General features: G+C 49.1%; 1 protein-coding gene across 1 annotated transcript in view; it reads left to right on the plus strand.

The window, feature by feature from the left end:
• LOC146870059 (uncharacterized) overlaps positions 1-21334 on the plus strand; it is a 313115-nt gene extending 291781 nt beyond the window's left edge. The window contains exons 5-6 of the mRNA XM_085640903.1: positions 20758-20839; positions 21162-21334. Of these exons, the coding sequence (XP_085497029.1) occupies positions 20758-20839; positions 21162-21229 (150 nt within the window). The 3' untranslated portion in view covers positions 21230-21334. The remainder of the gene's footprint in view (positions 1-20757; positions 20840-21161) is intronic.
• Positions 21335-21953: the final 619 nt, after the last annotated feature.

The following is a 21953-nucleotide window of genomic DNA, read 5'->3' on the forward strand; positions in this document are numbered from 1 at the left end:
CGGGCTAGAGCATCAAGTACTGTATCTTGGTTTGCTGGAGTTTCCGCTTGACCGGTAGGAACTTCCTGCGTGCTTCTTGTACTGCCGTGCTGAAGTCTGGGTAGATCGAGTGTTTGTTCCCTTCGTAAACCAGTTCTTGCTTTTCCCTTGCTAATCTCAGCACTGTGTTGTGGTCCTTTTAATTGAGTAACCGCGCCAGTATGGGCCACGGAGGCGTGCCCCATGGCGGTCTGGCTGCAAGTGAGCGATGGGTTCTCTCCACCACTAGAACTCTGGAGATTGCCTCCACGCCAAAGATCCCAAGCAGCAGTCATTCTACACAGACCTCCATGCAGCCAGTTGCGATAGACTCCGGGTTCTCCACTATAAGCACGTTGTTCCTGCGTGAACGCGCCTCCAAGTCTTCAGTCTTTGCAGCAATAATTTTTAACAGTTTATCCATCTCTTGGAGTTGTTCACGGCACTCAGAGGTAATGCGGCCATCATGCTTCTCCAACCTTTGTGTGCTGTAGTCCATGTTCATATTCATGGCGTCCATTTTGGACTCGATGGAAGTGAGGCTTTGGCACATCATGAGGAGAAGTTCTTTTATATTTGTATCTTGTGGGGTAGTTGATGCTGTGCCATCCGTTGGACCCATGATTGTCCCCTCTGCGTGGTATGGGCGGGCACGGTATGCCTCTCAGGAAGATCAGGATGCAGCAGCTAGCTCCTCTTGTCCCTCAGGGTGCGCAGATCCCACTCAGGTCAACAGGCGCCAGTTTGTGCCTTTGGGCGGTTATACAGGCCAGTTTGTGCCTTCGTGCGGTTATTTAGGCGAGCCCTGGCTCTGCCACGGCCCAACTCTTCACCCTCCGACCTGATTCTTGTGTTGCTGAAGAGGGCCAGGGCCCACAAAAAGCAGCGTGTCTTGCTTCGGATTTTGCAGGTAATGTCCACTTCTGCCTGTCTTACCGAGTATTACAAGGCAGCAAGGCTGCTCTGCGCCCCAGGATCAAGGCATCACCATTCCATGCGCCGCCTCCTGGCGCTGTACAGGTCGCACAGGTCTATCAGCGCCCTTCTAGCAGCGCGTCTCAACAGTGTTCTCCTCTCGACCCCTTCAGGCCCCAGGTGAGTGTGCGAATGGGGAACGGGGAGCCAGCAGCATCAGCAATCTCGCAACTCACATCAGAGCGGCCCATCACCTCAGCCGAGGCCCAAGGTCTCTGAGGGGAAGCAGCGTGGGCTCAGGCCAGCTCAGCCTTAGCGTTGGCGCAAGCCTACCTCAGCCGGTCCCGATCTCACTCAGCGGACGGCCCTCTCCCCGTAGTGTAGCTCCGCGTTGGGCAGCTCCTGGTTCCTGGCAGTGGTGCAGCCGGGGTCTCTCTGCAGCAATTCCGTACAGCAGGGCCAGGCAATGCAGACCCGGTTTGCTCAAATCTTTGCCGCCATCTTGAACAGTCGTAGGCCGCAAAACAGGGATGCGCTGCATGTGATCACTGCATGGTGTCAGCGAGTCCGCACTCGTCTCATCAGCTCCCTGGTGAGTCACGTTGGGCATAACGTGTTTAAAGGCAGTTTTCGCCACCTTAGGAAGGAGTATTCTGGCGGTTTATAGTCCTGGGCTAACAGAGCCTCACTGCAGTACGGCCATCTTGTTCGATGGCTCTCAAGAGCCCCCTAAGTCATGCCAATCCATGTAAAAAAATGTGTGACATGCTGTGGCACATGGGAAGAAGAAAAAGTGTGGTGTAAAAACAATTGTGTGTAGTATACTTCATCATGGTTATAGATGGTGCATTGGTCATTACTGAGGAAAAAGCATATGTTTTTACAATGGTTCAAACCCCACCAGGAGAAATTTGTTTTTATAATATTTCCCTTAATTTTTCTATTTTACCGAAATGAAAGATGTCCCTTTGTAAATCACTCCTAGCAGTGTCTGGGAGATTTGTAGCCTTTTTAGTCAAGCCAGTGCATATCAGACATTTGTGACATGCTGTGGCACGTGGAAGGGGGGCAAGGTTTGCTATGAAAGAAATCCCTTATTTAGTGGAATGAGAATTTGGGGATGATTGTGTAAGAATAAGAAATGCATGGGGCAAGTAGCAGACTGAAAAAAGGAAGGGCTATTTGTATATAAAGCATGGAAATCAACAGTGGATTTCTGGCATGTAAAATCCAAACACTATGAAAATAGAAGGACCACCACCGTTTTCCCATGACAAAAAGGCTTCGGGCTGCAGAAATTTCCAGCAAAACAGGTGGTACAGGGGCAGTTTAGAGGGGCTCAGAGTGCTTTTTAACCAGGGTTCAAACCCCAGCTGGGGAAAATAGATTTTTTTTATTTTTCTATATTTGTTTTCTAAATTCCACAAATGAAAGCTGTGCCTTTGTAAATCACCCCCTAGCACTGTCTGGGAGAATTATGGCCTCCTTAGTCATAGTGCATGTCAGGCATTGATGGCATGCTGTGTCTTGTGGAAGGGGTGGAAAGGTTTGCTAAAAAAGAAATCCCTTATTTAGTGGAATGAGAATTTGGGGATGATTGTGTAAGAATAGGGGGGGCGCTAGGTGGCGCCGCGCAAGATGGCCGCACGGACGTGAGGCTCCTGCCGGCCGGTGCCTAAAATCCGCTAAAGATCCTGCTCACAAGCATCGCTGAGAGCTGCCCACGATTGTGCCTACGGACTGGCACTCCGAGGGCGGCTGGCAGAAATTTCGGACAGCTGGGGAGCTCCCGCAGCAGGGAAATGGCTGCGGGCGCCGTGACGCCGCTCACAGGAGATCGCAAGCAGAACTGAGTCTGGCGGGAGGACCAACGCGAGGCCGCGGCGGCACTCGTGGCGGCAAGGCCTCAGGGCCTGGTACCGGTGGCGGATAGCGGACCTGGTCTGGCTCGACCGGGCGATTTCATCAGGTGAGCGGGTGTCCACTGGCCGGGACTGACCCGAGGGAGGAGGGAGACACCCGGCACTGAGAGCTCCCTTCGGGGCCTGCGTTGGAGCTGCCTGGCCGGCGTGCCGGGAGGCGGGCGGCGGAGGCAGCGGGTCGAGGCTCCACGGCTGGCTGCTGCAGACAGAGAGGAGCAGACTTTTGGAGGTGCAGCGGCGCCCTCTGGACCTTCACTCCTCCCCCCCATTCTTTCTTCTATCTGGAGGTCCGTGGTCGCCCTGGGGGGGCTATGCGGGACACGGCGACTCATAACGCTGCGTGGGGCAGCATGAACCGAAGGTGAACTGCCTGTTGGCACAATGCACACGGGTGGCAACTGCTGACTGGGGAAAGGCGCGGCCCAGATGGACGGGGCCCCGTAGTGCGCTCCCCCGATCGCTCTGGCCACAAAACCCAGAGATTGGCATTGTTGGTTGCCCCCCCGGTGGGAGGAGTTCCGGAGTGTGGACTGGCGCGGGAGCCGGACTGCGGATCTAACACGCTGGCTGAGTGGTGGTGGGGGACTGCGTGCTGCTGCGCTTGACTTCGTCGCAATTCGTGGGAGTGGGCACGTGGAGACTAGCGCAGATTTCTGGGCAGCACTCACGATGGGGAAATCGGACGCCAAACAATCCTGCCTCACGTTTGAGGCGAAAAAGATAAACCGCGCCCCGCAGGAGGAGCGGGCGGCTTCGGAAGAATTGAGCTCTGCTGGGGGCCCTACCGAGAAGACAGGTGAATTGACTTTGATCCTTCAGGAGGTTAGACAGGAGTTTGCGACCATTGCCGACAAAATGGACGGCATGTCCACGCGCATGGATGCCATTGTGCACAAACTGCATAAACACGAGGATCGCCTACGGGAGGCGGAGCGTCGAATTTCGGATGCCGAGGATACTTCCACTAGGGTCTCCACACAGGTAGCGCAAATGGACAAACTATTGAAAATTATAGCTGCCAAGAATGAGGATTTAGAAGCGAGGAGTCGGCAAAACAACATCCGCGTTCTTGGCGTACCGGAGACCACCAACACGGGCCGACTGGAATACTACATGGAGAAACAGCTGTTATCGGCCATTGGTGCGGAGAACCTATCCCCTCACTTCATTGTGGAGCGCGCTCATCGTTCTCTGGGGCCGCGTCCGCCGCCGGGGGGTACGCCTCATCCTATCATCGCCAGGATCCTTAATTACAGGGACAGGGATGCTGTACTCCGAGTGGCTAGAAGCAAACAGCAACTCAACTATGAAGGGGTTACTTGTTCCATTTATCCAGACTTCACGGCTGCGGTGCGGGAGGACAGACGTAAATTCTTAGCAGTAAAGAATAAGCTAAGACAGGCGCAGATAGACTATGCTCTGCTATACCCGGCGCGCCTCAGGATCACCCACCAGGGCAAACAGCGCTTTTTCACCAACCCGCAGCAGGTGGAGGAGTTTCTCAAGCACCTCAAACGCGCTGGGGGCGGCACTGGCTCGCCGGTTACCTTGCGGCGCTCTACCTCGCCAGACTGATATATATCACCACCAGCTATGCCCCGAGTAGGGGGCTGGGGGGAGACGAGAGGGACTAGCATAAAGAACTGCTGGTTAAATTTGACTTGTTAAGATAGTAGTGGGTCGTTGTTGCACCTTGCCTTGAACAGTGCGCTTATGTGGGCTCATTATTCAGGATGGCGCTGGGGCCCCCCCCCCCCCCGGTCCCCTACAGGGTTCGGCTACTTCATCACCCATGGACTCTGGGGGCGGGGGGTTTCCGGATTGCCACCTAGGGTTTCCCCCCAGCGGGCAAACCCCTTTGGTTCTAGTTTGCATGTCAAGAAAGGCATTTACGAAGTTGTGGTTCGAAGGGAGGGAGGGGGGGAGGGAAACGTGATTCTGGCAAGTTGGGGCTGCTTCAGTGGGAGGGCAACATTGGGGTTCAACACAAGCTAGGGAGTACGCGACACAGCACTACGAGCTGAGAGACAGGCACGTACCAGATAAAGAGAGCACGGTCACAACTCGGGGCGATAAACAAGAGAGGCCACTTCCGGCCCCCTGCCCGGGAGCGAGGGAGGGAGCAATAATATTCTTCTCAGCCCGCCTCACATAGGGGACATGAGCGTTGGGACCTCCACGTCACGACTAGGGATCATATCATGGAATGTCCGGGGACTAGGAGACCCTAGGAAGAAGCGGCAGGTGTTAGCTTACTTGGATCGGCATCAGATCAATGTAGCTATGTTACAGGAAACACATGTCAACCCCACACTCCCCAATGCGTTTGCTGCTAAATGGGCGGTGCATAGGCTGTTCTCCTCATACTCCTCCTATGCACGGGGGGTGGCGATCTTAATTAAAAAACAGACGCCATTTGACCTGGCAGGGTCTGTGGTGGACTCACAGGGGCACTTTGTTATTGCCTGGGGAAGGCTGGGAGCGGACTCGGTTACGTTGGCCTGCTGTTATGGCCCCAACTCAGACACACCTGATTTCTTCACCACACTCTGGGGTAAGATACTAGACATAGGATCAACTCATATCATATGGGGCGGAGACTTCAATGCGGTGATTAACCCTGCACTTGACAGATCTAACCCTACCCACCACCACTACAGCCACACCCAAGGGGTGCTTCAGGACATATTAAAGGAGGGGGGTCTGGTAGACGCTTGGCGACACTTCCCCCCCCAGGCCAAGGAAGGCACACATTTCACGGCACATGTGGCCACTTGGGCAAGAATAGATTACATCCTCCTTACCAGGGGGCTGGTGCCGTCGCTAAGTGCGGCGTCACAGTCCTGGATCATTGTCCAGTGAGGATAACTCTTTCTCCACCAGGCTATGACAAACCCAGACCTAGGTGGCGATTGCAGCCAACAGCGCTGCTAGATGCAGTGTTTCAGCATGAGTTGGGGGAAGAGATAAGGGACTTTTTCAATGGAATAGGGGCTCGGTGGATAGTGTGGAAATGATTTGGGAGGCCTTTAAGGTGACAATGAGGGGGTTCTGTATTTCCAAATGTTTCGGAGTGCTCAGGGATATACAAGGGACATTGAAGACCCTGGAAACAAACCTCAAAGCCTTAGAGCACCGCATGGAACTGGGTGAGACGGGTAAGGTGCAGGCTGACTTTCGTGCACTACTGTCAGATTATGAGGAAACTGCTCAGCGCGAGGCAAAATTCCGTGGACGATACTGGGAGGCCCGCAGATATGGTGAGGGCGAGAGACCAGGAAGGGCATTGGCGGAGGTGCTTAGGCGACCACGCTTCACTGACTTTATTTTGGAAATTCGGGACACGACGGCGCAGAGACACAGGGACACTGCCCTCATACTAGATACATTTACGACGCACTATACCAACCTCTACACCACACAGCGCAGTGGCTCGCTGGATCTTGAAGAGTTCCTGGGTGATGTTGCGCTGGGTTGGCTCTCTGATACACATCGTGGGTTTCTCTGCTTACCGTTCTAACTCGACGAAATACGAGAGGCAATAATGAAAACGCAATGGGGTAAGGCGCCGGGCCTAGATGGCATCCCTATTGAATTCTATAAAACATACATAGACGTAATGGCTCCGGTCCTCAAAGAAGTGTACGAGGAATCGCAGGAGGCTGGGGCACTTCCCCGATCAATGCGTGAAGCACTCATAATTTCATTATTGAAGCCGGGCAAATCTGGTGACTCTTGCAACTCATATAGGCCGCTATCGCTTATTAACTGCGATATGAAAATCCTGGCAAAAGTCATTGCCAACAGAGTGTCGCTGCTACTGGGAAGGCTCATACTTCCCGACCAATCGGGATTTGTGCCGGGACGCGATACTTCTCTCAACCTGCGTACCTTCTTCTTCCTTTTGCAAAACGTGGCTCCGGAGCTGCCATTGGCCGCGGTGTTCCTTGATGCTACGAAAGCATTCAACTCTGTGGAATGGGATTACCTGTTTGGGATCCTGGGACGGATGGGGTTCCCCCCTCTCTTTGTCTCCTGGATTCGACTATTGTATTACAAACCCACCGCGAGGGTGTTAATCAACGGGCGCCTGTCTGAAGCCTTCCCCATAACCCGGGGTACGCGACAGGGGTGCCCGCTTTCCCCCCTGCTGTTTGCCATAGCAATGGAGCCATTAGCCTCCAGGCTGAGACAGTGCCACGGTGACAAGGCGTTCCGGTGTATTCAGCGTCAGATACAGGTATCCCTATATGCGGATGACATTACATTGTATGTGAGGGACCCTCAGCAGAATATTAACCCACCGCTCCGCGAATTTATCATCTTTGGCAGGCTATCCAGGGTACATATTTTATTTCATTCATTTCATAAGGCTTTATTCGGAGCTTAAACACAAAGTCCATAAAGGCACAAACATTTACATTACAAATACAACAGTCATATAAATACAATAAAAAACAAAATAGCAATCCCTGATGCAAAACTTTACAATACAAATACAGCAATCTGGGAAGTAAAAACAATTAAAAAATCATACTAGGCCTTGCTTTGATTGCTTGAAGAAGAAAGGTGGCAGTAAAAAAACATACATCAGATGGCGGGTTAAAAAACAGTTTCATCGAATCCACTACATTTCTGACTCCATACTTCTTAAAAATAGGTTTTAAAAAGGCTGAGCGGAAATTACCATAAAGTTTACACAACAATAAAAAGTGCATGGTGCTTTGTGCAGTAATATTATCACAAGGACATGGGCCAATCGGATGTTTTTTAGCGCATGGGAAGGCCACCAAATGATGCACTGTCCCAAACCGTAATCTTGTTAAAACAAACCGATGGGAAGGTCTGGTAACGAAGCTCAAATACGGTTGATAACCTGCCGTCTCACAAAATCTTCCGTAGAGCGAACATGTAGTTAAGTTACCACTGGCCCTCCCACGCCTCTCAGACTTATGGCTCATAAAGATGGTCTTCATCTCTTTTTTCGACAGGCTTGAGGCAACACAACAACCTTCTCCTAGATTAAAACCATAAATCTCCGAAAAACAGCTAATAACAAATTTAATCCATGGGATCTTTTGGTGGTTATCAATAGAGAGACAATCTTTAATAATGGCTCTATTTAAGGAAGTCTCTTCCTTAATCCAGATTGCACGCCACAACATTAATGGTCTAAGGGCGATTAAATCTGAAAGGTGATGTATTCCAAACTCCCTGTGCACCAAATCGTTGGAAGCCGAAGTAGGTAAACATAGGAGTCTCTTAAGGAAGAGGTTTTCCTCCACTTGTAGGCTCCCAACCGTAACATGTCCCCAAACACCAGCACCATAGAGGGCGATTGAGAGACATCTCATTTGGTAGATTTTTAGCATATCTTTAATCCGTTTGTCCCCTATTTTAGTTGCAAACTTGAATACCCCGTGGGCACATTTCGCCATTCTGGCCCTAACAAGGGTGATCTCGCCTGTCCAGCTGCCTGTCTTAGAGAATGTAATACCAAGGTAGTTGAAAGAATCCACCGTTTGCACTTTATGCCCATCAATAAAATATGGATGGGGTTTTTTACGTCCTAATCCACATTCCATAACATAGGTTTTCGTTTTATTGATCAGCAACTTTCTTTCCTTAATGAACCGGGAAAACCTATCCATTAAGCGTTGTAGGCCAATAGGGGTCCTGGACAAAATCACGGCATCGTCCGCATAAAGTAAAACTGGGACGTTAAAATCGTTAATTTTAGGTGCATCTGCCGCAACAGTCTTTAAAACAGAATCTACATCATTAATAAAGAGAGTAAAAAGTAAAGGGGCAAGCACGCACCCTTGTCTAATACCACGCCTAATATTAATCTTTGGGGTGCGCTCCCCTCCTGGGCCATAGCGAACACTAGAACTTAAATTGGCATATAATCGGGCCAAGTAATAAACAATGCCCTCGGGTGCCCCCATTTCGAGTAATTTTACCCATAAAATATTATGGTTCACCATATCGAAGGCACTGCTCAAATCTGCAAAGCAGAGAAAGAGAGAACCTTTCTTGGCCTTCGTATACTTCCCTATTAATAGTTCTAGGTTAAGACACTGTTCGATGGTCCCGCGTCCCTTCCTAAATCCAAATTGAGAATTAGCCAATATATTGTTAGATTCGGCCCATTCCTCTAATCTAACCAGAAGCACCCTACTCATAATTTTCACTGAGGAATCAAGAAGGGAGATAGGGCGGTAGTTCTTTGCATCCCCCCTGTCTCCCTTCTTAAAGATAGGAATAATAATCGACTCCTCCCAAGTGGGTGGGACACCTTTACAAACAGCAGCATTAAACACGTTAGTTAGCAACTGGCCCCACAGCTTCGGTTCTTTTTTGTACAAGTCAACAGGCATCCCGTCGGGCCCCTGGGTCTTACCACCCCTACTAGCGATAATACTTCCCAGTACTTCAGCAACGGATATATCTAAAGGAACAACAGGCCAGCTGTCCCTGCCCACATCCCTTGATTTGTCCGACTCAAAAATCGTAGAGAAGTGGGAAACCCAGCTTTCTGAGCTAACATTAGCCGTCAATTCTGGCATTTTGTCATCCTTTAAAAAGGGGCTATTGACTGTTGCCCAAAATAAGGAAGAATCTGATGTTTCGGCTGCCTGATCTAACTTATCCCAAGCCTCTTGTCTTAATTCGGTCTTCCTATATTTGATTGCAGCCTGGTAGGTGGCTCTAAGCTCCCTAATCACCGTTCTATCCCTTTGTTTGGCTGCCAATGCTGCTTTAAGCCCCTTAAGCGCGATAGTGCTAGCATGGTTGAACCACCCCCTTTGTTGACATGTCTTGCCCTTAAAAAATTTGGTAAATTTGTTATCAATTTTAAAATTAATGTCAATAAACTTAAGGACAGTTTCATCTGTTAATTCCTCGCTCCCTAAAATAACAACAATATCAGCTAGACAATTTTTAATAATGGAATCAGACAGAATATCTGCTTTGTCACCTTTCCACCTGATTCTGGTTCCGTTTGGGCGATGTGGTTCAATGTTGGTGATTGAACAGGTTTTAGGACCCTGCTTCTCCTTCCAGAGTATTGCCTCAATAGTTATACAATTATGATCGCTGAGTAAATTGTCAACTACCACCGGGGCCATACACCAGGGGCCTAAACTTGAAGATATGCAAATAAAATCGATCACAGTATTTGCATTCCTGCCCGTGAATGTGGGAATAATTTCTCCAGAATCATTTTTCATATTTACCATCATCTCCATATCATAAGTCATCAAGATTTTATTCAATGAGTCGCCATAGAGGTTATGGGAAAAGTGGGGAACACCCTCCCCACTACTATTTACAAAACCACAGACTCTATGGGCAGAGAAGGGACATGCAACAATATAGAAATCCCCTAACCAAATGAGATCAAAATCAATATCATGCTTTGTAATTATGTCAACCAATGCAGTCTCCAAAGCAAGCACTACCTGGTGCCTAGTATTATCAAAAATGTTATTATAAAAATTTATTAAAAGGGTATTTCTACCTTGCTCCTGACAAAGCCATAAAATCTGGGAGTGGACCCCGACCAGAACATGTTTTTTTACAGTGATAGGTATTTCCACTGATCTCAAAACCAGGAGCCCACCCTTTGCCCTGCCAGAAGGGGAGGCAACAGCCGGTAATTGGTAAGAAACAAAACTGTTATAGTTAATGGGGTCCAAACACCAGGTTTCCTGTAAACATATTATCTTAAAATTATTAATAAATTCGGGCCAGCCCAGGCAGGTGTCCTTTTGTGAAAGACCTGCAACATTCCAACAGGCAATTGAACACAAACCTTTGTGGGAAGTATTGTTTGAGGGTATAAATCCATTGTTAGCCGGGGGCGTGATCCTAATAAGAGGGTCCCCTACCCTACCATCAAGAACCGTACTCCCTACTTTGCAGCCACCGGGATCATTATTAGGATTAACCATAAAGCCACATATGCCTTTGTGCCCCACTATATCTAGTGCCCCAGGGATTGCACCACTACCCCCTTCTCCTAGGGAAGTACCTGCAATCCCTGTATCTACAAGAGTGGGTACCAGTCAGTCATTACAATCAAGTCCACTCAGAGGCTGGAATTTATTAGACGTAGTGACATTAAGGCCAGCACGCATATTCTGCTCTCTGTCCCCCCCCCTGGTATGCTCAACATTAGGATGGATATAATGATTCCTATAAAAATACCCTAGAGGGCGTAGAGAGATCCCTTGATCTTGAGTAGGGAGTGAGGCGGCTTTAAGCAAAACAGTGGAGGTGAGATGTGGATTTCGAAAGTTAATAACTATACAATCTCCACCGCAATTCTTGCGAGAGTTACCTATCCAGTTAACTCTTCTGGTGCTTAGAATATCGTCTGATAGACCTACAGGGAAGCCACACTGACGTTGGAGCCAATCCACGGTCTTGTTCTTCAGTGAGGCATGGGGTTCTCTATAGTTATTATTAGTACCTGTCTCTCTAAGTGGAGGGACGTTAGTTAGAACTGCCACGAAAGGGGCACACGCCGGTGGTAAATCAAGCTGTGGGCTGTTAGGACTTTTTACATTAGGTCCTGCCTGACTCATAAGTACTGAACTTGGGAAGGGTTTGATTCGACCCGGCAACTGGGGAGAGTCATGTACGACAGTTACCTCCTCATTAATATCCCCAATACAAGCATTAGAACTAATGCTCGTGGCCGTTGGTATTGCCTTATTAGAGATTATAAAGGGGGCCTTAACAGAACCCTGTTGATTATCCTTAATCTTAGTTCCTGTACAGGCATTCATATGTGATTCCAATAAACCTCCCAATCTGACTACTTCATCTGTAATTGTATCGAGTTTAATCAATAGGGGTTTAACAAGTAAGTCAAACTTGGCATCTATAGCATTAATCAAAAAATCAAGTTGCTCACTGTCCAAGGTAGCTATAGTACCATCCGAAACTATTGTTTGGTCACGAACAGCACTGTGCGGTGAGGGGTCAACTCTCTTAGTGGTCCGGTTCCCCCCTCGCTTTGACTGGGCAATCTTACTATTATTCCTACAAGAGCGTACTAATCTCTGTGGCCTTGGGGCCGTCATAATAGGAATTGATGGATCTAAAGAGATTGCTTGGCTGACTTCCAAATCATTAGAGACCTCTGAGGTTATATTAACCGGACTTACTTTATCCAATGGGGCAACCAAAGTAGAACCATTCATACAGTCAGGGTTGCTACTAACATCCTGATTAGTAATCGACAGAGGAGTGGATCGATTAAGTGAGGGGGGAGACACGGCTTGTGACCCCGACCGCCCCAAAGACTTCCTCCGATCGTGGTTGATTTTATCAACCTTCTTGACCAAGTAATTATCCATTGTGGTGGTCGCCATAGCAATTTTAGCTTTGGACATTGTGAGCCGGACCTAACCCAGTTGCCCGACTCACCAATGCAAATATAACAAAATGACCCCCACGATATGCAACACACCTATTACCTTTCACAATTAGTGACTTTTAGCCTGAAAGTACATATTAGTCCTCAACACAAAATACAGGCCTAATAGCAATGATGGTGAACAATCCAACCTACTGGGCAAACATCATGGTAGCTTCAGTAATCTGTGTCCCCCGCCAGCCCCCTCCTGTCCCGGACTGTCACAGACTGTCCGCCCTTTGTCCGGGCTTCGTCCTGGGCGTCCCGCTCGCGTCCCGCGCAGCGGCAGACAAGGGGTAATATGGGGGCGTGAAACAATAGGCGGGTAGGCGGGCCGCAGCACAGCTGAGCCACGCACGGACTCCTGGGCTCTGGAGTCCCGTGCGCCGATCTTTCACCTCCTGTCAGCAGCACCTGATTGCTCCCCACAGCTCCTCAGGGTCAGACGGCCCCTCGAATGATGCAAATGCCCGACGAAGCGGGACCCGCGCCAGCGAGTTCCGCGAGCTTATTTAACAAGGGAGAGGGCGGGTGGGCGGGCCGCAGCACAGCTGAGCCACGCACGGACTCCTGGGCTCTGGAGTCCCGTGCGCCGATCTTTCACCTCCTGTCAGCAGCACCTGATTGCTCCCCACAGCTCCTCAGGGTCAGACGGCTCCTCGAATGATGCAAATGCCCCTGTCGACGATGCGGGACCCGCGCCAGCGGGTTCCACAAGCTTATTTAACAAGGGAGAGGGCGGGTGGGCGGGCCACAGCACAGCTGAGCCACGCACGGACTCCTGGGCTCTGGAGTCCCGTGCGCCGATCTTTCACCTTCTGTCAGCAGCACCTGATTGCTCCCCACAGCTCCTCAGGGTCAGACGGCTCCTCAAATGATGCAAATGCCTCTGTCGACGAAGCGGGACCCGCGCCAGCGGGTTCCGCGAGCTTATTTAACAAGGGAGAGGGCGGGTGGGCGGGCCGCAGCACAGCTGAGCCACACACAGACTCATGGGCTCTGGAGTCCCGTGCGCCGATCTTTCACCTCCTGTCAGCAGCACCTGATTGCTCCCCACAGCTCCTCAGGGTCAGACGGCTCCTCGAATGATGCAAATGCCCCTGTCGACGAAGCTGGACATATTAATTGGGGGAAATCGCAGGTATTCCCGCTGACCGCGGCAGCCGCCAGGTTTGATCTAGACTACCCGCTGACTTGGTGCGACTCTGATCTTCGATACCTCGGAATACAGCTCTCTAGAGATCGAGATGAGCTGCTCCGCCTTAACTATGGCACTGCGGTGCAACGACTCTCTGATAATGTCACCCGATGGATTTCCCTGCCTCTGTCGCTGGCGGGACGGGCGTCCTTGATAAAGATGGTGGTGCTTCCACAATTTTTGTATCTGTTCCTGAATATACCTTACCACCCTGGGCAATTTTTTTTAAGACCCTCAGATCCGAACTTATTAGGCTGCTCTGGGGTGGCAAACAGCCTAGGCTCAAATGGTCCATGCTAACCCAACCTTACGCTCGCAGGGGATTTGACATTACTGATTTTGAAATATATTATCTGAGTGCGCAGGCCCACTATGCCTATTAATGGATCCGTCCTCCTCCGTTCATGCCACAGGTGGCCGCAGAACACTGGTTGGAGGACCCCCTCCCATTAGATGGAATGATATTGGCCTCGAGGCGTACCCGAGATATTCCGCCCACCACTGTAACGTGTACAGTGGACGCGTGGCATGATGTAGTGGGACTCTGTGGCTCGCCGTTCCTGTACTCCCCGAAGCTTCCGCTCTCCTATCATCCACGTATGCCGCTTCTGCGGGAAAAGGTCTTTCATCAACTGTGTGCCCGGGTGCAGATTGCCACTTGGGGAGACCTCTTTCAGAGCGGTAAGTTCGGCTCGCTTGCTCAAATATTTGGTGAGGCCTCTCCTTCGGCCTTAGATACATTTCTATATATCCGGCTGCAGCAGGGCCTACGTGCTTTTCTTCCAGGGTTCCCGCAGGAGCCCGAGATCTTCGCGCTTTACACCAGATGTTGGTATCGGCTGATGTCAAACATCTGGTGTCTCGACTATACCATACCATACGCACACACCACTTGGGACCTCAATGCACGGCGCGGACCCAATGGAGTGAGGAGTTGGGGAGGGAGGTGACGGACGAGCAATGGGAGTACTGCTGCCTGCAAACTGCAAGGGTATCTGCTAGTAGTAGACTACGGGTCATTCACTACAAGTTCTTACAGCGTCTTTACTACATGCCTGCTAAAAAGTTTCGCTTCGCAATGGCGGATAACGATAGGTGTGAACGGTGCCACCGTCCAGGAGCAGGCTTTCTACACTTAGCATGGGAATGCCCGAGGGTACAAGATTTCTGGACACAGGTATTCCGGGCTCTCAGGAGGATGGTGGGAGCAGCAGTGGAGGGGGACCCCGTACTGGCACTTTTAGGTTACACAGCGCGCCTCCCTCAGGCTCATCGTAGATTCACTGGTATGGTTTTGCTCTTGGCCAGGCGCAGGGTGGCCTGTAGGTGGGGTAGAGGAAGGGCTCCTAAATACAAAGAGTGGATTGATGCCCTGACCTATTGCCAGGGACAGTTGGCTACATACGCCGAGACCCTTCCGTTAATGTCTAGACCGAAGGATATTTGGGGACCCCTTCAGAACTACATTTTATTGACCGCCGCGGAGGCGGCGGACCCCCCAGCTTTGGAGCGGGAGGCAGGGGTCTAGAGAGGGGGATCAGACTTGCATATCAGGGTTGCGGGGATGTAATGTGAAGTCTACAAGAAGTATGTCTTTCCTATGTTGTATAACACTATTAAGCTATCCCCAGGAAGAGGGCCCAGGGGACAAGGGGGGTCATCTATCATTTACAGAACTGAACAAGGGCGTGGCTCTCTGACGGAAATACGTGCCCAGACGGTGTGGAGACCTGTGATCTCTTGTTAGATGTACAAGTCACTCGATATACTCATGCTGTGTCATGGTATGGTTGTAATGTGCAAAACGTTAAATAAAAGTTCAACAAAAAAAAAATGATCGTGTAAGAATAAGAAATCTATGGGGCAAGTAGTAGACTGAAAAAAAGGAAGGGTTATTTGTATATAAAGCATGGAAATCAAGGTTGGATTACTGGCATGTGAAATCCAAACACTATGAAAATAGAAGAAGGACCAGCACAGTTTTCACATGACAAAAAGGCTTCGGGCTGCAGACATTTCTGGCAAAATAGATGGTACAGTGGCAGTTCACAGGGGTTCTGAGTGCTTTTTGACCAGGGCTCAAACCCCAGCTGGGGAAAATCGATTTTTTAATTTTTTTTATATTTGCTTTCTAAATTCCACAAATGAAAGCTGTGCCTTTGTAAATCACCCCCTAGCAGTGTCTGGGAGACTTATGGCCTCCTTAGTCATAGTGCATGTCAGGCATTGATGGCATGCTGTGGCATGTGGAAGGGGGGGGACAGGTTTGCTATAAAAGAAATCCCTTATTGAGTGGAATGAGAATTTGGGGATGATTGTGTAAGAATAAGAAATGCATGGGGCACGTAGCAGACTGAAAAAAAGGAAGGGCTATTTGTATATAAAGCATGGAAATCAAGAGTGGATTTCTGGCATGTAAAATCGAAACACTATGAAAATAGAAGAAGGACCAGCACAGTTTTCCCATGAGAAAAAGGCTTCGGGCAGCAGAACTTTCAAGCAAAATAGATGGTACAGTGGCAGTTCACATGGGCTGTGAGTGCTTTTTGACCTGGGTTCAAACCTCAGCTGGGGAAAATCGATTTTTTAATTTTTTTTATATTTGTTTTCTAAATTCCACAAATGAAAGCTGTGCCTTTGTAAATCACCCCCTAGCACTGTCTGGCAGAATTATGGCCTGCTTAGTCATAGTGCATGTCAGGCATTGATGGCATGCTGTGGCATGTGGAAGGGGGGGACAGGTTTGCTATAAAGGAAATCCCTTATTTAGTGGAAAGAGAATTTGGGGATGATTGTGTAAGAATAAGAAATGCATGGGGCAAGTAGGAGACTGAAAAAAAGGAAGGCCTATTTGTATATAAAGCATGGAAATCAAGGTTGGATTTCTGGCATGTAAAATCCAAACACTATGAAAATAGAAGAAGGACCAGCACAGTTTTCCCATGAGAAAAAGGCTTCGGGCAGCAGAAGTTTCAAGCAAAATAGATGGTACAGTGGCAGTTCACAGGGGCTCTGAGTGCTTTTTGACCAGGGTTCAAACCCCAGCTGGGGAAAATCGATTTTTTAATTTTTTTTATATTTGTTTTCTAAATTCCACAAATGAAAGCTGTGCCTTTTTAAATCACCCCCTAGCACTGTCTGAGAGAATTACGGCCTGCTTAGTCATAGTGCATGTCAGGCATTGATGGCATGCTGTGGCATGTGGAGGGGGGGACAGGTTTGCTATAAAGGAAATCCCTTATTTAGTGGAAAGAGAATTTGGGGATGATTGTGTAAGAATAAGAAATGCATGGGGCAAGTAGCAGACTGAAAAAACGGAAGGCCTATTTATATATAAAGCATGGAAATCAAGAGTGGATTTCTGGCATGTAAAATCCAAACACTATGAAAATAGAAGAAGGACCACCCCAGTTTGCCCATGACAAAAAGGCTTTGGGCTGCAGTAATTTCCAGCAAAACAGATGGTACAGTGGCAGTTCACAGGGGCTCAGAGTGCCTTTTGACCAGGGTTCAAACCCCAGCTGGGGAAAATCGATTTTTTTAATTTTTTTATATTTGTTTTCTAAATTCCACAAATGAAAGCTGTGCCTTTGTAAATCATCCCCTAGCACTGTCTGGGAGAATTATGGCCTCCTTAGTCATAGTGCATGTCAGGCATTGATGGCATGCTGTGGCATGTGGAAGGGGGGGACAGGTTTGCTATAAAAGAAATCCCTTATTTAGTGGAATGAGAATTTGGGGATGATTGTGTAAGAATAAGAAATGCATGGGGCAAGTAGCAGACTGATAAAAAGGAAGGCCTATTTGTATATAAAGCATGTAAATCAAGAGTGGATTTCTGGCATGTAAAATCCAAACACTATGAAAATAGAAGAAGGACCAGCACAGTTTTCCTATGACAAAAAGGCTTTGGGCTGCTGGAATTTCCAGCAAAACAGATGGTACAGTGGCAGTTCAATGGGGCTCTGAGTGCTTTTTGACCAGCGTTCAAACCCCAGCTGGGGAAAATCAATTTATTTTTTAAATATTTGTTTTCTAAATTCCACAAATGAAAGCTGTGCCTTTGTAAATCACCCCCTAGCACTGTCTGGGAGAATTATGGCCTCCTTAGTCATAGTGCATGTCAGGCATTGGGCATGCTGTGGCATGTGGAAGGGGGGACAGGTTTGCTATAAAAGAAATCCCTTATTTAGTGGAATGAGAATTTGGGGATGATTGTGTAAGAATAAGAAATGCATGGGGTAAGTAGCAGACTGAAAAAAGGAAGGGCTATTTGTATATAAAGCATGGAAATCAAGAGTGAATGTGTCTCATGTAAAAGAAAAAGATCATGGAAATAAAAGTAGGACAGCACCCTTTTTGTATGACAAAAACCCTTTTGGGGAAGATTTCAATAGTAGAGCCCATGGTATAGTGGTAGATAACAGGGGCTATGTGTACCGTTTCACACAGGTTGAATTCAAACCCCAACTGAGAAAAAAAATGTATATTTTTTTTTTATTATTATTTATTTATTTATCTTAGTAGAGTGAAAGATAGACCTTTGAAAATCATTAACTGACATTATGTCCAGTTAATCATGAAAGAGAATGTAAAAAATCTGTGGCACATGTAACATGAGCTGTGGCATATGCCACATGACAGAGTGACACGTGTCACTTGCCAGGAATGGGCTCCAACTCTTACTGCCTCCCGCCCCCCTCTAATACCTGTGCCTCGCACTGTAACACTGCGTTCTCCTACTCTTAGACCTGTCTTCACCACTAGTTCAATTGCTGACGCACCCACCTACAGGCTCAAGCTATACCCATTGCCTGTGCCTTCTGAGCATGTATTCGCTCTACCCACCAAGTAAGCAGGAACACCGTTGCTTCCACTTCACCCTAACTCAGGACCCTGCCTCCTTTACTCCGTAACTGGCGCGTCTCTTCCTTAATGCCTCTCCTTCACGATTTAGTTGTACCTTGATTCTCATATATGCCCACGTTATCTCTCACGTAGGCTCTGCAGCGTTCTACCACATGCCTTCCTTTTCCCTCAACGCTGTAAGCACTTACCACAGTCCCCGCGTACTTCTCACGCGCGTTCCTTCATACCAATTAATCGTGTAATTGATCCACGCCTGGCCCCACTTTAGAAACCGGCCTTTATATAGTCAGTATAGCCTTGTGCACAACTGCTGTATGTGCAAGCTTCCAGGACCAAGGTTTTGAATCTTTTTCCTTCCTATAGATTCTTTCTGCTCACACTCTCATCCTGATGATGATCTCAATTTTATGAGATCGAAACGTCGTCGACCTCTCCAACAAAAACTCCATTACTGCATTCATTTTATTTAGGAGTTTTGAAGACCACTGTTGTTGTTTTTCAATGCTATGTAATTTTTAAATGTCACCAGCACTTCCCCACTTCACGCACTTTCACTTCCTGTGTGAGCACTATAACTATTATTTAAGTATATGATATTCCATTTATGCAGATAATAAATGTGTTGTCATTTCAAACCTTGTGTCCCAACATATATTGAGTACACAACTCCCTCCGGGACTTCCTTGTATTATTTCATCTGACTAAATCCTACTTTTAAATCATTAGTAGCCCAGGCTACCTGAGGACACTTTGGCCTCCAATAGACCTTTGTTCTAAACACCGCCTTAAAATTACCCCTGGTCTCACCACTGGGGTCCCCTTGTTCTTTAAATATACTCATGGTAAGAAGGACGCAGCAGCATGCATCTCAGCCATAGGTCCGGCTTCAGCTTGGTACTGCCCTCTGCATCATCACCTTCCACTGTCCCCCGATGCACTCTGGGGCACTCACCTTGGACCTCGACATGGACTGCCATATGCTGTTTGATCGCCAATGACACAGCAATCAGACTGCGGACTGAACTCTTCCTCTTCCTTTGGGCTTGACATTCCCTGAACGACCCTGGTTGGCCCTCCACGGGCCAACATCGTCATGTGGGGTTTGCATGGCCTGTACTACTCCAGATGCAACACTCCACTGAATGTGCATTAAACATTCATATTCACACAGATGTGTCATGTCTATGGTCTTTCGAGTATGGATGAATGTGGGCTCACTGGACTTCTCTTACGTCCATGTGGCTCATGTCGTAGAACAGGGGTCACAAGGTGACACATTTCTGAATGCGATCCGGCTGGCGCTGACACAACAACAGGGACACACAGATGAGTTACTTTCTTGTCCAGCCCAGTACGGATCCATGCACAGGGCCCTGGGGTCATTCACAAACCCTTACGCTGGACTGGCATACACCAGGCCAGCCCACTCTGCTTACGCTCAAAGGGTGAGACGGCAATGCTACATGTGCCATGTCTTTCCTATAGTGATCTGCTGCTCACAGGTCTAGTTGTCAGCATGCCACAGCCACTCCCTCACGGCTGGTTTACACCCACACCACACCCATCCAGCACAAGTGTCACAGGACATGTGACACTGCCAATAAAAAGGGCCGGCCGCACGTGCTCGACGCCATTTCCACTCTCTATCTGGGTGCATCTGTGTGGTGTTAATGTAGGCATGAGGGGTTCGGGCCCTGCAACATCACATTCCCCAGGACCGGAGGTGACATGATGGCTTCCGCAACACGATACCCAATCATACAGGGTCCATGACTGTGGGACACAGACTTGGTGGCACCGGATACATTGCGACCGGCACAGGCACACCGCCATGGGACAGTGACTTTGGGGGCACTGTGGTAGGGGCACCTTAAGTGGTGAGCGGGTGTGCAGCCTGCGATGATGCCCCGTTCCGGTGGTCCGGACTGCTCAGGATCTGTGTGCCCTGCTGAACCGCAGTGTAGGCCAGAGCCAGCGGGCAGCGCGGGCTTACCGCCACGTGGCATCACATCCCGGATCACAGAGTTAGTGGCACCTCAAGGGCTGAGTGGGTGTGCAGCCTGCGATGATACCGGGTGCACTGGTATGTCCTCTGCCATGGCGAAATCAAGACCGAGAATCAAATGTGAGACCTGGCTGCCTGCGGAGCGGGCCTGCTTGATGTGGAGGGTACCATGTCCGCGGGCCCCGGGAATGTGGCTTGCAGCGGCACGTGGTGAGCCATCATTACTACACACCAAGGGCGGAAGATGAGCAGTGAGGCCTGGGTGTGCAGGGGAGGCATGCACCGCTGGGTGGTGGAAGGGGCTGGGGTGCATCTGCCTGGGTGCACAGGGGCGGACAGGCAATGATGTCTTGTGCAGTTGTATGTACTTTGCCATTCATGTATCTGGACTTTGTTTCAGATGACGGATCTGTTTCAGATGTGTGACCTAGTGAACTGCACTACATACCGGCACGTGGTTGGAGAGACACCGATGGCAGCAGGTGAGCAGTGTGGCCTGGGTGCGCATTGTCGGTACTCTGTCTCCCTGTCCATCTCTTCTGTTATCTGTGTCTCGCTCCCCATCTCTGTCCGTCTTTCTCTTGCTCCCCCTCTCTGTCCATCTTTCTCTCGCTCCCCCTCTTTGTCCGTCTTTCTCTCGCTCCCCCTCTCTGTCCGTCTTTCTCTCGCTCCCCCTCTCTGTCCGTCTTTCTCTCTCTCCCTCTCTTTCTCCCTCTCTTTCTCTCTCCCTCTCTCTCCTTCGCTCTCTCTCTGTCCTTTGATGTGCGCAAGACACACCTTCTCATCATGATTTTTGTCTTGCAGGCTGTTACCTACGGATTGTCCCGAGGGGAGCCGCCATGTGTCTTCATTTCTATTCTGTGTTTCTTTGAATACATTTTCATTTGTTACATCAAAGGTGGATGTGTGATGCTCATTTTTGTGACGACAAATGCATGTCACCAAATGTGATTGTGCAACATCAGGCGGATTATTTGGTACATGATTCTGTGTAGTTGATGTGGCATGTCTTTGGCTGGGAGGGTGGGTGCCCGGGGAAGGGGTGTCCTGGGGTGGTGGCGGTGGGTGTTGTGGCCCTGTTGGGGTTCCGAGCTGCATGATCAGTGGCTCCATGGCATCTGTTGCCCTTCAGGTGTGGCTCTGGGCTGGGCTCCATTTTGTGGTGCAGGCTGTGGACCGACTTTGCACCAGGTCAGAGCTGGTGTTAATTTCATGCTAATGCACCTTATCACCTGTTTTGTGGTCTTATTGCCGATGTAGCTGTACTCTGCATCTCATTAGCGACAATTGAAGGGGGTCATCTGTGGCGATGTTTTTTGCGGCTGCTATCACGGGTAAACTGGTGTAATGGGCTGTTAACACCAGCTTGTGAATGGAGCGTTAAATTTATCGCAACTTTGGCTGTGATAAAGTGCTGTTAACTCGGCGATAGCTCCTTGAGAATATGCCCCCTTTGTTTACAAAAACAAACTCCCAAGCGAGACGCTAAAACACTGGCAGTTTTCTCTCGGAATGTGGAGTCAGTTGTGGGGTGTTTTTGGCTACGAGGCTTTTATTGGCAAACCCAATCAGAAAAAAAATTACATGAGGCTCCAG

Source organism: Triturus cristatus, chromosome 1_1 (assembly GCF_964204655.1).
Source record: "Triturus cristatus chromosome 1_1, aTriCri1.1, whole genome shotgun sequence".
NCBI lineage: Eukaryota > Metazoa > Chordata > Amphibia > Caudata > Salamandridae > Triturus > Triturus cristatus.